Consider the following 16,353-nt stretch of genomic DNA (forward strand, 5'->3'; position numbering starts at 1 on the left):
ACTCAAGCTAAGCTCGTATTTACACTAAATTCTACTGTTTCAGCACTCATCAGAAGCTAAAAGTGATTATGTGTTAGATCATATTTTATACAAAATTTTCTTTTATTTATTTATTGATTTTATTTTTGGCTGATTGCTTGTTCAGGTTTTTTATACACAGTAAATTCACCAGTGTTAAATCAACATTACTAGTGTTAACATATCGCTGAGAGTGTTAAATTTTATATATATAATTATTTTCTGTATCAATTTTATCCTATTCAGTGTCACAGTGAGTCCCTGAACACACACAGCTTTTGGGCAGGGTGCCCTGTGCCCCTGTGCTGCCAGACTCTGAAGCTTTGACTGTCCCACTATTGAGACTATGGTCAGAAAGGTGGTCCTAATGATAGCTCTGGGTCCTGTCGAGTGAAGGGTGTGAAGCTCGCGGCTTTGCGCTTTGAGCGCGTGCAGCACGGGTTTATAAGGAGCGCGTGACGTCAGCAGGGGGCTGTTGAAATAGGCTGGAGCTGGCGGGGCTGAACTCACTGCGCTCCCTCGCCGCGGAAAGATGGAGCGCTCGAGCTAAATAGCGGCCAGCGCAGCCTCAGCTGCTCCTCGAAGCCTGACTCGCTGCATGTGGACAGGAACGCGCATAAAGTCTGTGGTGTTCTGGAGCATCTCCCACTGCGAGATTCGCTTGGGCGAGATTGGGCTTTTCTTTTCCCTTTCTTTTTTTTCGCTCTTCTTTTTTCACTCACCGTTTCTATCTGAGGGAGCATTAGGACAGGTAAGCGTGCGGCTGTACGCTCCAGCTTCTTCAGCTTGCATGTGCATATTAGGCTACTTCTCTGTCTTCTTTGCCTCTGAATGCGGCAATAGAGGAGAATGCCCGACGTGCTCTGGACAGGATTGAGACCAGTATATTATGGAAATGAGTACTTGTGGTCTGACGCATCAATTATGCAGCTAGTATTATGACCCATGGCATTGTTGTCTTCGCATTAACTTCTCCACCCTGACCGTGAAAACGCGCTTCTTTACTTAAAACTAAAGCTCCAGCAGTTTTAGTTGAGGTACTTGACAGCTGCCGTGAAGCTCCTTGAACAGTAAACGCTGCGTGTGCTGTTCATGTATAACACCACTCCATCTGTGCGTTCTGTGCTATACACTATACGCATTGTACAGGATGGGGGTGGATGGTTGATTAATCAACAAAAGCATTTAACTCAGATTATCATACTACAAGGCAAAGATGGATCATAATGTGGTCAAACAGTTTAATACTTCATATCTGCCTTTTGGAACCTACCAGAACTTTATGATATGAATGCAATTGCAGGAGCGTGGGCTTCCATTACTCAAACCCGTCTACGTAATTGGCTTAGCCGACTGGATCCAAACTAATGGAGCTGTCCGTGGTGCTGAAAGTGTCCAATGACTCGCAAAGGTACTACTTGTAGATGCAAAGCCAAATGATTTTGCAGGGACTTTTCAGTCTTTTGCACTCTTTTTTGTCATTCTTGTCGATATTCACAGCTAATGACTTCACTAATCAACACTGAATGGATACCTAAATCAAGTCACGCTAACTGCATTCAACTGCATTTGTTTGCATTGCACCTGCAAAGGCCACATGCCATCTTGAATGACTCACCTCTTTCCACTTATCTCAGATAGAGGCGCGTGTCTACTGCTTCTTTTATAGTTTAGTACTCATTTCTGACAAGTAGCAGACAACCTAACTGATATAGAATAACACATTGAAAATATATTGCAAATGCTCCAACAGCTGACTGGGTAAGTTGAGTAGGTGTTTAAATTAGTTTTTTTGTACTTTGAAAGTCACATGTGATGTTTCCCAGATATTTCTGAGGAAGTGACCTTTGTAGCAAAGCCTATCATTGTCACACTATGCGTTATGCGTAACCTTACTGTAAATGAGCTTGTAAATGTGCTGTTTATATATATATAATTACACATAATTGTTTCATCATATTCAAATTTGTCAAAGCATGCCACTATAAATGTGTAAATTATGTCAATGAATTCAACAGAAACAGACAATAATTATATCCTTTAGAAAATGGATTGTTTTGAGACGGTATATAATCAAATCCGCAGACAGCATGATTGGAGCTGCACTCGGCTAATTCATGTTTTGATCACTGAGATGTATTCTGCAAATTATACAAGCACTGAAACAGAGAATGGAAACCACTAATGTGGATAAATTACATTCAGAGATTCAGTTGGTAGCTGGCATATGAACTGATTGCAGTTTTGTCACTCTATTTAGCATTCTTGTAAAAACTGATTCATGTATTTGCAGCTGTTTGTTTTGGTAATATGCTTTTCATCTATTGCCTCTCTTTTAATTTGATTACATGTAATTGATTGGGGCATTTGTTTAAATGATGATATCTCTTGCTGGCTGTAGTCACTTTCAAAAAGTCTTGGTAATTGAAAATTACGTCTGATGCTCTCTACTCAATTACTATAGACATTCAAAAGGAGAGAAAAGGAATGAATAATGTCCTGTGCTGATGGGTTTCTATTGTTTATGTATGCTCTGAAATGTGCATGAGGTGCGGAAAAAGTGGTGCTTGCACGTATGTTGTAAAACAGAGGAGGAAACCTGCTCCATTCTTTATTTTCTCTGAGGCTGACTGAGATGCATGGAATTAACAGTGGACTAGCCTGTAAGTTATTGAAAATGTCAGATATTAAAATGACTCTAGTTTGATAGGGAGCTACTATAACAATGAGCCTAATTCTAGAATCAGGAGCTGGATAGACTGACTTTTATTTATTTATTTATATAATCAATCCTGCCTTCATTAAAACCTTTTTGGCTAATGAAATCTTGCAATTTTTAAGAAATAGTAATGACCTTAGGACTTAATTGTGACTTCTAGGAGCAGATTTTTTTCCTCCACATACGTAATCCATTATCTTGATTTGGGTTGCTAAGTTTTGCAATTAAATGTAAATAACGTGAGTCAGATAAGTGCACTCATACTGTATTTGAATGCTGCTGCAGCACCAACAATAAAATACAATAGCATATTTATGCATGACTCATGCTAAATAGCCTCTTTTTACTTTCAGTGTGGCACTTTATTTGATTCATGTTATCACAGGTTTTCAATTTAGAATTTAAATGGTCTGTTTGGGTCATTAAAGAGTAAATAATGTTATTTGTATGGCATCTTTGATCAACAGGGATTACTGGGAACGTGCTTGTGTTGTTCAAGTAAACATTTAGCCTGGACAATCTGATCTTTAGTGTTAATAAATGAAAAAAGTGCTTAGGATATGAGCAGAAAAAAACAATAACATTTGTGCACGTATAGTTAAAAACATACGCACTCAAAAAATTACCTTTAAAAGTACAAACACAGTCATTGGTGCGGTATCTTCAAGAGAATTTCTTCAGAAGATTTATGTGGCAATCTTAATTTTATCATGTTCCATTTTTCTACAGTTATCATTGTAACGTTAAGCTGAAAAGGTATATATATATATGGCCCTTTAATTTAGGAATGTGAATGTTGTTTCACTTATAAATGAACATAATGTGCTCAAATGAACCTTAAGCCCCTGCTGAGAGTAAATTTACATTGTTTTTGTCTTAGGGGAATAAAACATTTACATCAGTAACAGCAAATAATTTGCTGTAAATACCATTAATCCTCGTCTGTAATCTGCATTAATCAGGAATATAATAAGAAGCATATTAATAAAACCCACTCACTCACCTTACACAAATTCAAAGATGATTTTATGTTAATTTCCAAAAGTGCTTGAACATAAGCTGTGATTCTGTCTTAGTATGTCTCATGCAGTGTAACGAGAATCCTGACATTTGATGCCTCTTGAAGAATTGCCATGAAACACATGCAGAAACTCACCGTGGCATAAGCTGGGTCATGACAACTCTTCAATGCCTGCTTAGTTAGAAATATTTCCATTTATTAAAATAAGTCAATCTGACCTGTACAGTATATGTAGCATGTGTCTGCAGCAAGCTTTTAAAAATTCTCCATTAATGAAATGCAGCTTTAAATACATTACTGATGTAATTTTAATATTTATAAGATTGAGTTACTTTATACAATGCAGAAACATGTTTTTGCTAATTTGAGTGCTATCCTCTGGCGCTGTGGATGGTAATTTACACATTCAGTGTCTATTGTTTTTTCTCTTAAAGTAGTATGAACTACTTGTTTTTATTTGTAAACCTGGAATATATGCTTAAATTATTTACCGCAAAGCTTTAACAAGCCCCTGATGTGATACCAGTGCATCCTTATTTTTGCAGTCAGCTGGTAATGTGAATGTAACCTTTATTATTCAAAGACTGAAACTGAGCGCATTGTGGATGCTCTCATTTAGGCTAGTAAACAATCCACTATGACACTCTATTCAGCTTCAGCTCCTGATTCAGGTTTAAACAGTGGAGGCTGCTCTCAGTAATGCTGATATTAGTAAGCACATCCTAAATGTACAGATTTAGAGATGTCTAGTTTTCTGTTACAGCATTTATCATCATCATCATTATTGTCATCTGTGTTTATCAGTGAGGGTCTAATGTCTGAGAAAAGATTTACATTTTAATCAACAGCATATTACTATGTATCAGTCAAAGGGCGGCATGGTGGCACAGCAGGTAGCGTCACAGTCACACAGCTCCAGGGACCTGGAGGTTCTGGGATCAAGACCTGCTCCAGGTGGAGGTCTGTGAGGAGTTTGGTGTGTTCTCCCTGTGTCCGCGTGGGTTTCCTCTGGGTGCTCCAGTTTCCTCCCACGGTCCAAAAATACACCTTGGTAGGTGGATTGGTGACTTAAAAGTGTCCATAGGTGTGAGTGTTTGTCACTCTGTGTAGGACTGGGTGTGTTCCCGCCTTGCGCCCAATGATTCCAGGTAAGCACCGGACCTGCCACAACCCTGGATTGAATAAGCAATGAAAGAATAATTTAATGTAATTTAAACACCTCATATAATTGGTTCCATCTATTTATACACCCATATAACTTCCGGCAATGCTTCTTAACTTGTGTAAACTTCAGTGTTAAGAATAGAACTGCAGTTCAATATATTACCTCTCAGATATGCTTAAGTACGGCAAAGTTAGCCTGCCATTGTATCATATAAAAAGAACTGCTTGGCAAGCCTATTAACAGAGAAGGGGGTGGGGTATATCACACTTTATCTGTTATAACCATGTAGGCAATAAATGCGAATGACACAGCCAGCCATAAAACAAAACAAACAATGCCAAACAACTAGTCATAACAATGAATGTGTTATGTACATATGGAGAGACAATATAGAGAACTTCAAAATACGTTCCTATGAAATGTTTATCGAATCTTAAGGAAAGGTGTACCCTTTTTATCAACACCCTGTTTCTTTTAAATATTGTTGCTGGACAGCGATGATATGCAAGAACTTCAGCTACAAATTTTCCAGTCAAGCCCACTGTCTAAAGACGAGTTGAAATTGTAATGCATACACTGTGTAGTATGCAGTATATAATATTTATAAGATTGAGTTACTTTATACAATGCAGAAACATGTTTTTGCTAATTTGAGTGCTATCCTCTGGCGCTGTGGATGGTAATTTACACATTCAGTGTCTATTGTTTTTTCTCTTAAAGTAGTATGAACTACTTGTTTTTATTTGTAAACCTGGAATATATGCTTAAATTATTTACCGCAAAGCTTTAACAAGCCCCTGATGTGATACCAGTGCATCCTTATTTTTGCAGTCAGCTGGTAATGTGAATGTAACCTTTATTATTCAAAGACTGAAACTGAGCGCATTGTGGATGCTCTCATTTAGGCTAGTAAACAATCCACTATGACACTCTATTCAGCTTCAGCTCCTGATTCAGGTTTAAACAGTGGAGGCTGCTCTCAGTAATGCTGATATTAGTAAGCACATCCTAAATGTACAGATTTAGAGATGTCTAGTTTTCTGTTACAGCATTTATCATCATCATCATTATTGTCATCTGTGTTTATCAGTGAGGGTCTAATGTCTGAGAAAAGATTTACATTTTAATCAACAGCATATTACTATGTATCAGTCAAGTTTATACAATCATGGGAATAACTTTGATTAAAAAAAATGCAGACCTAGTGTTGGATTCAAAGCCCTGGGCACACATATTCACTGAAAACTTGTCAAAATTGCTCAGCTCGAACAGTATTCCTGCTCTCACTAAACGCCAATGTGAGGGGCAGTCACTGAACTTGCCCCAGGGAAGACAGTAATAGTAACCCTGAGACTGAAAGGAGTTTCACAAAAGATTTTATGGAGGTATTTGTCATGTCTATCAGCACTGGAGGCATATAGGAATTATCAGCCCTATGGTTTAGAACATATTTGTGAAACAACTGCTTTCTATTTATTTTAATTTGTTTAGTGTGAAACAACAAAGTTAATTACAAGGAAAGAAATTAGTAAGCAAAATTCATTGAGACCAATTTCATAGCTGGTCTCTTGCTGAGGATTTTCTATCATGCGTCAACATTGCATGACTGAAAATACAGATTATCTCATTCAGATGTTTGATTAGAATGGAAAAGTCTGCCAAAATATAGCTGCTCTGTGATGGATTTAGTTGAAGCTGTTCATTTGCTGGTTAGTTCTCGCAGCATCCAGGCCAGAACTAACTAAATAATGAACAGCTTCTATCCACATGCCATCAGACTTCTGAACAAGCTAACTCCCTCCCTCCCCAACACTATTTCATGTTGCTACTTTATATATTTGATATATAATTTCAGTGCAATGGACAATATCACTAAGTCACACTTCTACAAATCACCTATCTAATCTTAATTTTATTCTTTTTTTTCTAGTATATTAGTACATAGTAAATGAGCCTACACCCCACCGTGTCTCTATATTTTGTGTATATTCTGTGCATTACTAGTGTATATTTTGTGTATATTTAATATGTTTCTTGTTATTTAGCATATTTAGTATGTATATTTGTGCTACCCTACCGTAAAGTGATTACCTGTGCCTCACCACAAGCATTTCAGTGCATAAATGTCCTGACATCTTGTGCAAAAGACAAACTTGAAACTTGGTTGGCAATAAGGGGGGTACGGTGGTGCAGCAGGTAGTGTTGCAGTCACACAGCTCTAGGGACTTGAGCAAGAAGCAGAAAATGGGATTTTATCACACCATGTTAATCAAACCTGCAACAAAGTCCACGAACAAGAAGGTTTTAGATGGCTTCTCTGTAGATATACCTAATAATTTACAGTGCTGAAGCTGATTGCTGGAAATGAAGATACTGATTAGAGCTGCTATCATTGCCATTAACTTTTAGACTGAGGAGTCTTAGTCAAGATTTGGTTGAGATTTCATCCATTTTGTACATTTCATATTTAGTTTTTACTCGTGTGTGCGTGTGTGTATATATATATATATATATATATATATATATATATATATATATACATACATATATATATACTGTGCCCATATGTTGACCATTTATTAGTTAACACACAATTAATGTTCAGACCCCGGCAAGCCAAACTGGTCAGCAGGCACCTAAAGATAACAATATGCAAATCCACCAAAGCTAAGTAGGTTTGAGCCAGGCACGAACCTGGAAAATAAACCAAAGAAATCTTGGGTGGCTGCCAGAAGTGGTGTTAGTGGGGCCAACAGGGGGCATTCTCTCTGTGGTCTGTTTGGATCCCAATGCCTAAGTGCATTTACAGGGACACTGTACTGAACAACCAGCGCCATCCTTTGTATGAGTAATAAAAAAGATGTCCTGACTTAAAAGGTCATAAAAGATTCTGGGGCGCCAAAATGAGTAAAGAATAGGGGTGTCACACTGACGTCTGGCAAAATGTGAGGCCATTGTGGCCACTTCTGGCCTCCTAACCATGCTTATATTTAAAATAACCTGGCTTAATCAATCCCTAGGCTCCTGTCTACTTAATAGCATCATATCATCCACATACTGGAGATGGTTAAGGGGAATCCCTTAAAGCTTTTAGGGTGTCTATAAAAGTGCTATATACATCATTATAATTCATTCATTCAGGAAAAAAAGAGAAATAAGAAATTTGCTGATTTTCAACTCACATTTCAACACTGAAAGCAATTTGGTAACTTCTAACTGGGATATTAGGGGGCTTTTGCTTGTTGGCCACTATGTCCCCCCATGATCATATGGTCAATAAGCAAGCTAAGGGTTGCTGGCATATTGTACACAATCTCACAAGCCTAGCTTGTGAGTATAAAAACATGCTGTTAGCCCTGGCCAAGACCATTGTGGGCCTGCTCTGGGCTGCTGGCTGGTCTGCTGCTTCTCTTGGCTGGTGGCCCTGGCCTCCACAGCACATAAGACAACCAATCCCAGGCTTAAACACAGGAAAGTGGTGATGACAGGCACATTTTGAAGGAAAAGGCTTCATGGGTTGTCTGCAAATATAAAACATACAGGCACACTGAGCCATTGCTAGCTGGTCAGGTTGTTCTATTATTGCTGTCATTTATGAAGGGAAGCAGCGAAATCAATGATTACGTGTCTGCGCTCTCACTAATAACATAAACAGCAATGAAAGTCCAGTAGGTTTCCGTTCTAATCAAATCACATTGATTTTGTGTCAGTAGCAGAAGCTGATGGAGACAGGTTGTGCTTCTGCAAGTAAGCATTTCTGTTTCTTCTTTGTGCAAGCAGATATGTAATTACAATGTGTGCAAAGTGCAAATTGTGAGTAAATCATTTATGAAAATGGGACCATCTGAAGAAATTCCAGTGTTATTTTGCATTAGAAACCCTGTATGCCCCTCCTATAAATTGACTTTTTCCCCAAACAACCATAAAAAGGTAAAACATGGTCTCAGACATCAGACTGTATATTTTTTACCACTTCATGCAATAACATTCTGTGATTGTTGCTTTTAGAGACATTAAACTTCTTACATCTTCTCACATCACCAGCAGCACATACAGTTCTCTTTCTGTAGATCGGAACATTTCCCTTTTTATTGAATGGCTTTGTTGATATCTCAGTGATATGTTTCCGCAGAAATCTGACAATGTTTACACCATTACAAACATTCCAAATGCAAAATTAAGCCACAAAGGTTATACAGGATTTCTGACATACTTTTGCCATCATAAAAATGGGGTTGCATTATAACAATTGAATGTTAAATGTACCACTGGTCTGTGGTAAATAAAAATCCATCATGCACAAAAGAGTTTTTAGAATTGCTTGTCTAAATAGAAGTGGATAATAATTGTAAAGCAACCTCTGGGTAAATTTCTGTAATTAAGCAAGAGGCTTTGGTACCAAGCTTTGGGAAGATGCCATTGCTTGCTTAAATTCCTAATGACAGCATTTCAACTTGTTGTCATTTCTCCAGTCTGTGTTCTCCAAGGTTTGCAGAACCTGTTCATTTTAGTTTCCTAAGCATCAGATGTGAGGTTAAATTTTTGGGTTCAAGGTAAGAGTTCTATTAGTTGATCAGCCTTCAGTTTGAACAACATCAGTAGGCTCTTTGATATTTTGGCCTAGCTTTCAACTTTAACTAAAACATGAAAAAAAATTAAACACATTTAAACCTTTTCAAAGTTCTTGACAACTGTGACTTGTTTCACAGAGGACTGCTGCAAATAGCAATAATTGCCAAATAAGAGCCATCTCGATAATGTTATTGAAGTGCCTGGTGCCCAGATTAATTAGTTGAGTGGTGATAAGTGTTGACAGCACTTGTCTGCCGTGTTTGCCTGTGGCTCTGAGTGGCAGGGGCCTGCCTGTACAGCTATGTGACGGTTTGTTCCGTGTGTTTTCTCTCTTTGTGACAGGCTGACACTGATGGGCGGGCTGGGCATTTGGGCACTCCCCATCCTGTTCGGAGCCTCTTTCTGGCAGGCTTACGAAGGGCGAGGCAGCATTGAAACAGCAAACAGCGTGAAGGGGACCCAAGAGGGACTCCAGGACATGGTAAATATTCCCTTCCTGTCTTAATTTCAATGTCTTATTTGGTCATTTCTCTTATTTTGTAATTCAGCCTTCATCAACATTCTCCCCAGTGATGTGTAGCTTCCCATTTCTGAAATAATATAATTCTTGGTAGGGATGGGTGGTATCCAAATTTTTCATACTGTCATACAATCTCAAATAATGTAACACGGTATATGGTATTACTGTGGGGTGGGGGGTGCACTGTCAGGCTGCATGAGCCTCATATCTGTCAGTGTGGTTCAAATGAACCTGTGGTTTTGGGCACTGGGCAGTTCAGTAATGGGCACAGGTGGTGAGGCTCAAAAGACACAAATTTAGAGGATAAAGCCTCATACCTGTGAGCATAAAGTCGGGTGAAGGGTCCTCTGGGTGTATTGTCATTTTTCACACCACACATACATGATAAATACCGCCCTCATTTTGAAATACCATGTTATTATCATTATACTGCCCAACCCTTATTGTCGGTTTCTCTGCTTAGAAGTTATTGTACTGTATCTCCACTTATGCCAACTGCATATGATTACAAGGACACATCAAAGATTCAATTGTATTTTATTTATTTATTTAGTTCAAAGCCACCAGTTAAACCATGTGTGTCTTCTTAGGGTGTTTTATGTAATCCTCAGCTGTTAATATGGCACATCTCATATCACAGTATAAATGGCTGCTTACACTTTAATGATATATTTTGCTGAATTTAGGGCAAAAGCAGTGGAATAAATTATTTAACATATTGGTTCCTAATTTGAAAGAACATGGGAATATCAAATTTGGCACAGTGGCACAGCAGGTAGACACTTAAAAATGTCCATAGGTATGAGTGTGTGAGTAAATGTGTGAGTGTGTGTGGTGCCCCGTGCAGGATGTGTTCCCACCATGCGCCGAGTGATTCTGGGTAGGCTCCAGACCCACCACGACCCTGAACAGGATAAGTCTTTCTGGACAAAGAATGAATGAATATTTTGACATTATAGTAGGCTAGAATTATGAACATTTTTAAAATTGAATCTTCAATTGCCAATTTGAGTTTTTTTGGATACCTGAACAATATGAAGTCCCAAAAATGAAGTAATAGAATAAAAAAATAAATAAAATTAAAATTGAGATTTTCCTTATATTCTCACAAGAATTTGTGTTCCCTCACAGCTGTTTTGCATTTATCTGCTATTTTTTTGTTTTCCCTTTTTAAAAATTCAGAGTGATATATAACCAAATAAAAATTTCACAAGTATGCCATCATGCAGGTAATAATAACTGATAATTGGAGTTAACCCTTAAATGTCTTTTAAAAACTGGTATATTTTGTGATTTTACCTTGCTATTTCTCCAACTTTCCACAGTAAAAATACTGTTACCCCACTTATCTGATAATGTGTTCAAGACTAGTGTGGAAAAATAATTTTCACCTAAGAAGAAATTTTCAAAATTGAGAATTGAGTATTCCCTTCATACTATGGATTCTCATCATTTTTAAACCACTATGTGGACACGCAAATGTAAACCTTTATGTAGACTTTTAAATACATCAAACAATGAACAAGTGAGAGAGAGCAAATCTTATGCCAGAGAACTGTATATATATAAACTTCAATATAAACTTCTTCATTATTTTCACTCATGTCATCTTGAGGGCTCGATATAATAAGCACTTTAGCAGTGCTTGTGGTGAAAGCTGCAGTCATGTGTCAAGTTTAAGTACAAGTTTCCAGAAAAATGTGTAGTAGATCACATCTGGAATCATAAAGAAAATTGATGTATATTTTTGTATGTGTGGCATGACTGCTGTGGGGATTTAACATATAATAATAATAATAATAATAATAATAATAATAATAATAATAATAAAACCTACAGTCTTTGTTTTTTTATTGGTCAAAATGTGAAATGGATCCTATGACTGCAAGACAGAGGCACTTCTGATGTGCTGATATTGTGGCATGTGTCTTAAATAAAACCCTTCCTGAACACATTTTTCAGAGATTATGTGGAGATAAGGCATTATGTTTATTAACAGACACAAAAGAACAAGATTAAATACCAGATATAATGTTTATTACTTAGTGGTGCTGCTCTTCAAATTGTGAAAGACCTTTACATTGAGATTCATTATGCCATAAGGTGGTTTTAACAACCTGTAATGAAAGGTTATTAAATCAAATGGCTATGGTTCCTTTTGGTACTTATAATTTTAATACTGTATGACAGGTCCTGATGTTTTTGATTAAATGGTATGTATTTAATTATGTTATTCTATTAGTTTATTCTTTATTGTCATTTGAGAGTACATTAAGGGAAATTTTTAGTGGAGGCTGTGTCTGAGATTGAGCTCTGTGAAGGTATCAATATGCAAAATATTTAAATGTTTTATGAACATTTGCGGTACATAAACATAAACATTGGAAGTAGAGCTTGGGAGGAAGATTGTATAAAAATGACTATGACCCCCTTCATACACTTCTTCAATAAAGTGCAGAAAGGTTCTGCAAGGCCACGGCCAACAAATTAAATCTATCAAGAAGACACATTGTCACTATGCCATTTTTCTTTGCTCTGAAATGAGTCCCTTTAAAATTCCATTTGCTCCCATTTGCATGAAAACACCCTCAGGATCCTTTGCAGGCTCAAGATGTCCTGCCATATAAGTCATCACTTTCTCTCCAGTGAGGTTTTCTTTTTATACTTTTCTCTGATTCAGGCAGTCCAGTACATAGAAGGAAGCTTTAGCATTAGTGAACCTTGCAGCGAGGAAAGAATTTGATTTTATGCTGCATCCAAGCAATCCTCACAAGCCTCCGTCACTCTAAATCAATTGTCCTACAGACCTGTGAAGAAAACGGAGGATTGCATCCCTTGCCAGAGCCCCTAGCCTCACAGTTGTTTTACCTCTCAATTCTTTGTGCAATTAAGCATGAACCCCTCTGGACTGTTTTTGGTCTGTCTTGCCCACGGGATGCCAAGTTTTCAGTGAGTGAGGGAATGTCAGTGCCTTCCAGACTCGCTTCTGCAACCTTAATCCCACAGCGCAAACAGATTCCTGGGCATCCCCGCCAGTGAGGCCCATTCTGGAGAAGGCAGGGTGGTAAAGCTGTCGACTGGCTTGAGGGTCTCAAACCCCATGGTGAATTGGAACAAATGAAGGTGGATGCCTTCACAGACACAAATTGACTGTGCCAGCACTAAAAAAAAGGTGGAACAGACAGCATAATCAAACAATATTTACTTGAGTCGGTTTGTAGTGAGGATCAAAGAGACATTTTCTGAAAATAATAAGTTCTGTAATAAGTTCTTCCTCACATGCACAGCTTTTAAATGGATCTTTAATTGAAAAAAAGCTTTGGGAGCCACAGTTCACCAATAAACCAACAATGTACCTATGTGATTGAAAGATATTACCCCGGTTTTAATATGCAATTGTATTATGTAAACCAAAATGAAATGAAATTCTGTGCTGTTCAACTAAGGCTTAGAACATTGTCAGTCATCAATATAAAAGATGCTATCTTTGCTTTTCCCATAAAAAATAGGCATATACTTTTAGAACACAGGGTTTAGGGTTCAGGTCAAAACTATACCCTCTTTATTGTTGTTCACAACTGGGAAATGTATGACATTATGAATAGGTTTGTATATGGGTGTGAAAGGGGAAAAGTGTAAAAATATATTTAAATTTATATACAATTTTACATAAGAATAAAGCAGACTTTAAGAATTTTATGAGGCAAATTCAGTGCCCCTGCAAAATTAAGGGAACGAATTACTAAATTGAGAGAATGAATTACTAAATTGAGGGAACAAATTACTAGATTGAGGGAACGGATTACTAAATTGAGCGAATTAATTACTAATTTGAGGGAACGGATTACTAAATTGAGGGAACGGATTACTAAATTGAGATAATTAATTACTAATTTGAGGGAATGGATTACTAAATTGAGCAAATTAATTACTAAATTGAGGGAACGGATTACTAAATTGAGGGAATGGATTACTAAATTGAGCAATTGAATTACTAAACTGAGGGAACGGATTACTAAATTAAGGGAATGGATTACTAAATTGAGCGAATGAATTACTAAATTGAGGGAACTGATTACTAAATTGAGCGAATTAATTACTAAATTGAGCGAATTAATTACTAAATTGAGGGAAAGGATTACTAAATTGAGGGAACGGATTACTAAATTGGGCAATTGAATTACTAAATTGAGGGAACGGATTACTAAATTGAGCGAATTAATTACTAAATTGAGGGAATGGATTACTAAATTGAGGGAACGGATTACTAAATTGAGCAATTGAATTACTAAATTGAGGGAACGGATTACTAAATTGAGCAATTGAATTACTAAATTGAGGGAACGGATTACTAAATTGAGCAAATTAAATACTAAATTGAGGGAACAGATTACTAAATTGAGCGAATGAAATTCTAAATTGAGGGAACAGATTACTAAATTGAGCGAATTAATTACTAAATTGAAGGAACCAATTAAGCCTCTAAATAATATTTTTCCACCTTTGTGACTTTAGGGGCTCCGTAGAAATGAGTTGATGTTTTTGAGGTAATATTTATCATAGATTCTTCTTTATGTTTGGAGAATGTTTCTGTGACCCAGCCTTTTGTTTTCTACTATAATCTTGTCTGTCCCTATAATGACACTGACTTCTGATGAGTAAATTACATCTGCACATCTTTTTGTTTAACTTTATACAAAAATGGACAAATTCTCAGGATTATTAAAGTCAGAACACCAGAGCGAGGTGTTACTCAAAAGGCTGTGAATTTTTTACAGCATCGTTTTATCAGTCAGACCATTATAGAAATGTAAGTCAGTAATAAATAACTAGTACCAGAGATGGTCTGTTCGTTTATCAATTATAGATTACTTGACAAAGTTGACAAAATGTTAAGGCGCTTGGTTTTAGAAACGTTCAAGAAACAAATGATAAATTAATTTTATAGTTTTATAGTTATTATTGTAAACAAAAACACAGACCTTCCAGTGACAGTGTTTATTTTGGGCTTTCCTGTTTTTGAAATGCTAGAAAAACCTCTGTGACAATGGCTATATGGCTAATGGCGGTCCGGCTAAACTAGGCTTGCCTAGTTTCTCTTTGATCTTGTTTAATAATCCTTCTGCTCATTATTCTTGTTTGCTTGCTTTTCCTTGTTTCCTCCTTTTTCCCCTGCTTTGTCTTTGTCTGCTTTTTCCTCTTTTTCATCTTCTGTTTTTATCTTTTTCTTCTTCTACTACTTTGCCTTATTTCCAAGTGCTATTAATCTGATAGTGACAGCTTTAATTGGCTACCATGGTTTTTCATGTTTAAAAGTGGGGTATTGTGTCATTGTCATAAGTTATACAATTCTAATGTACATACATAAAAGAGTAACAACTTAGCCTGTTGATTTTGTTTGCTGGCTCTTTTTTGTATTGTACGCACAATTTGTTTTGTTTACAGAATTACTTTAATGAGCTGTTGTGTTAATGGTGTAATGGATAATTAGTGTATCATTGCAAGTTCAAGGAGAATATGAAATTAAGCCTTGTTATATTCCTGGATTAGATGTTATACATGTAGTAAATTTAATGAGTTCACACTGCACCAGCTTAAGGATAGCAATTAAATTAGACTTACAGTTGCCATTGCATTCACAATGGAGTTTAATGTAAAAATTATTATAATAAACAATGGGCTGGCCTAGAAGAGGCATTTGGGCTTACTGACAGACTGACTGACACCTAATGTTGAAAAGTGCATGCGTAGGAACTGTTTTTTCAGCCATATTTCACAGAGAGAACTTAAGGTGGCGCCCCTACACCATCTGTTGTTAGTTCAGCCATATTTCACATTTCAGCTCGTTAACTCAATTTGAAACCGTTCAGTGGTGACCAGAGGTTCTCTTTTCCCTGGACAACTACTCTTTTTGTGACATAAAAAATGCATATTCAAGGAGTCAGAGATTATTTGGGACACACTCGCGCTGCATCAGCGCTGTAGGTCCACCATCCACTGTGGAGAGCAGCAGTGTTTTACTGGATCCTTGAACAGAAATGTGTTGAACGTTGTTGAGGTACAAACCGGATTCCAAAGAATTTGGGACACTGAACAAATTGTGAATTAAAACTGAATACAATGATGTGGAGATGGCAAATGTCAATATTTTATTCGTAATAGAACATAGATGACAGATCAAATGTTTAATCTGAGTAAATGTAACATTTTAAAGGAAAAATACGTTGATTCAAAATTTCATGGCGTCAACAAATACCCAAAAAGTTGGGGCAAGGCCATTTTTTACCACTGTGTGGCATCCCCCCTTCTTACAACACTCTGGGGACAGAGGAGACCAG

The 16,353-nt window shown here is 37.0% G+C and overlaps 1 protein-coding gene across 1 annotated transcript in view; it reads left to right on the forward strand.

Moving 5' to 3' along the window:
- Positions 1 to 575: 575 nt before the first annotated feature.
- Positions 576 to 16,353, forward strand: part of fstl4 (follistatin-like 4) — a 285,490-nt gene continuing 269,712 nt past the window's right edge. The window contains exons 1-2 of the mRNA XM_066646169.1: positions 576 to 769; positions 9,838 to 9,976. Of these exons, the coding sequence (XP_066502266.1) occupies positions 9,848 to 9,976 (129 nt within the window). The 5' untranslated portion in view covers positions 576 to 769; positions 9,838 to 9,847. The remainder of the gene's footprint in view (positions 770 to 9,837; positions 9,977 to 16,353) is intronic.

Source organism: Hoplias malabaricus, chromosome 15 (genome assembly GCF_029633855.1).
Source record: "Hoplias malabaricus isolate fHopMal1 chromosome 15, fHopMal1.hap1, whole genome shotgun sequence".
In the NCBI taxonomy this organism is placed as follows: domain Eukaryota; kingdom Metazoa; phylum Chordata; class Actinopteri; order Characiformes; family Erythrinidae; genus Hoplias; species Hoplias malabaricus.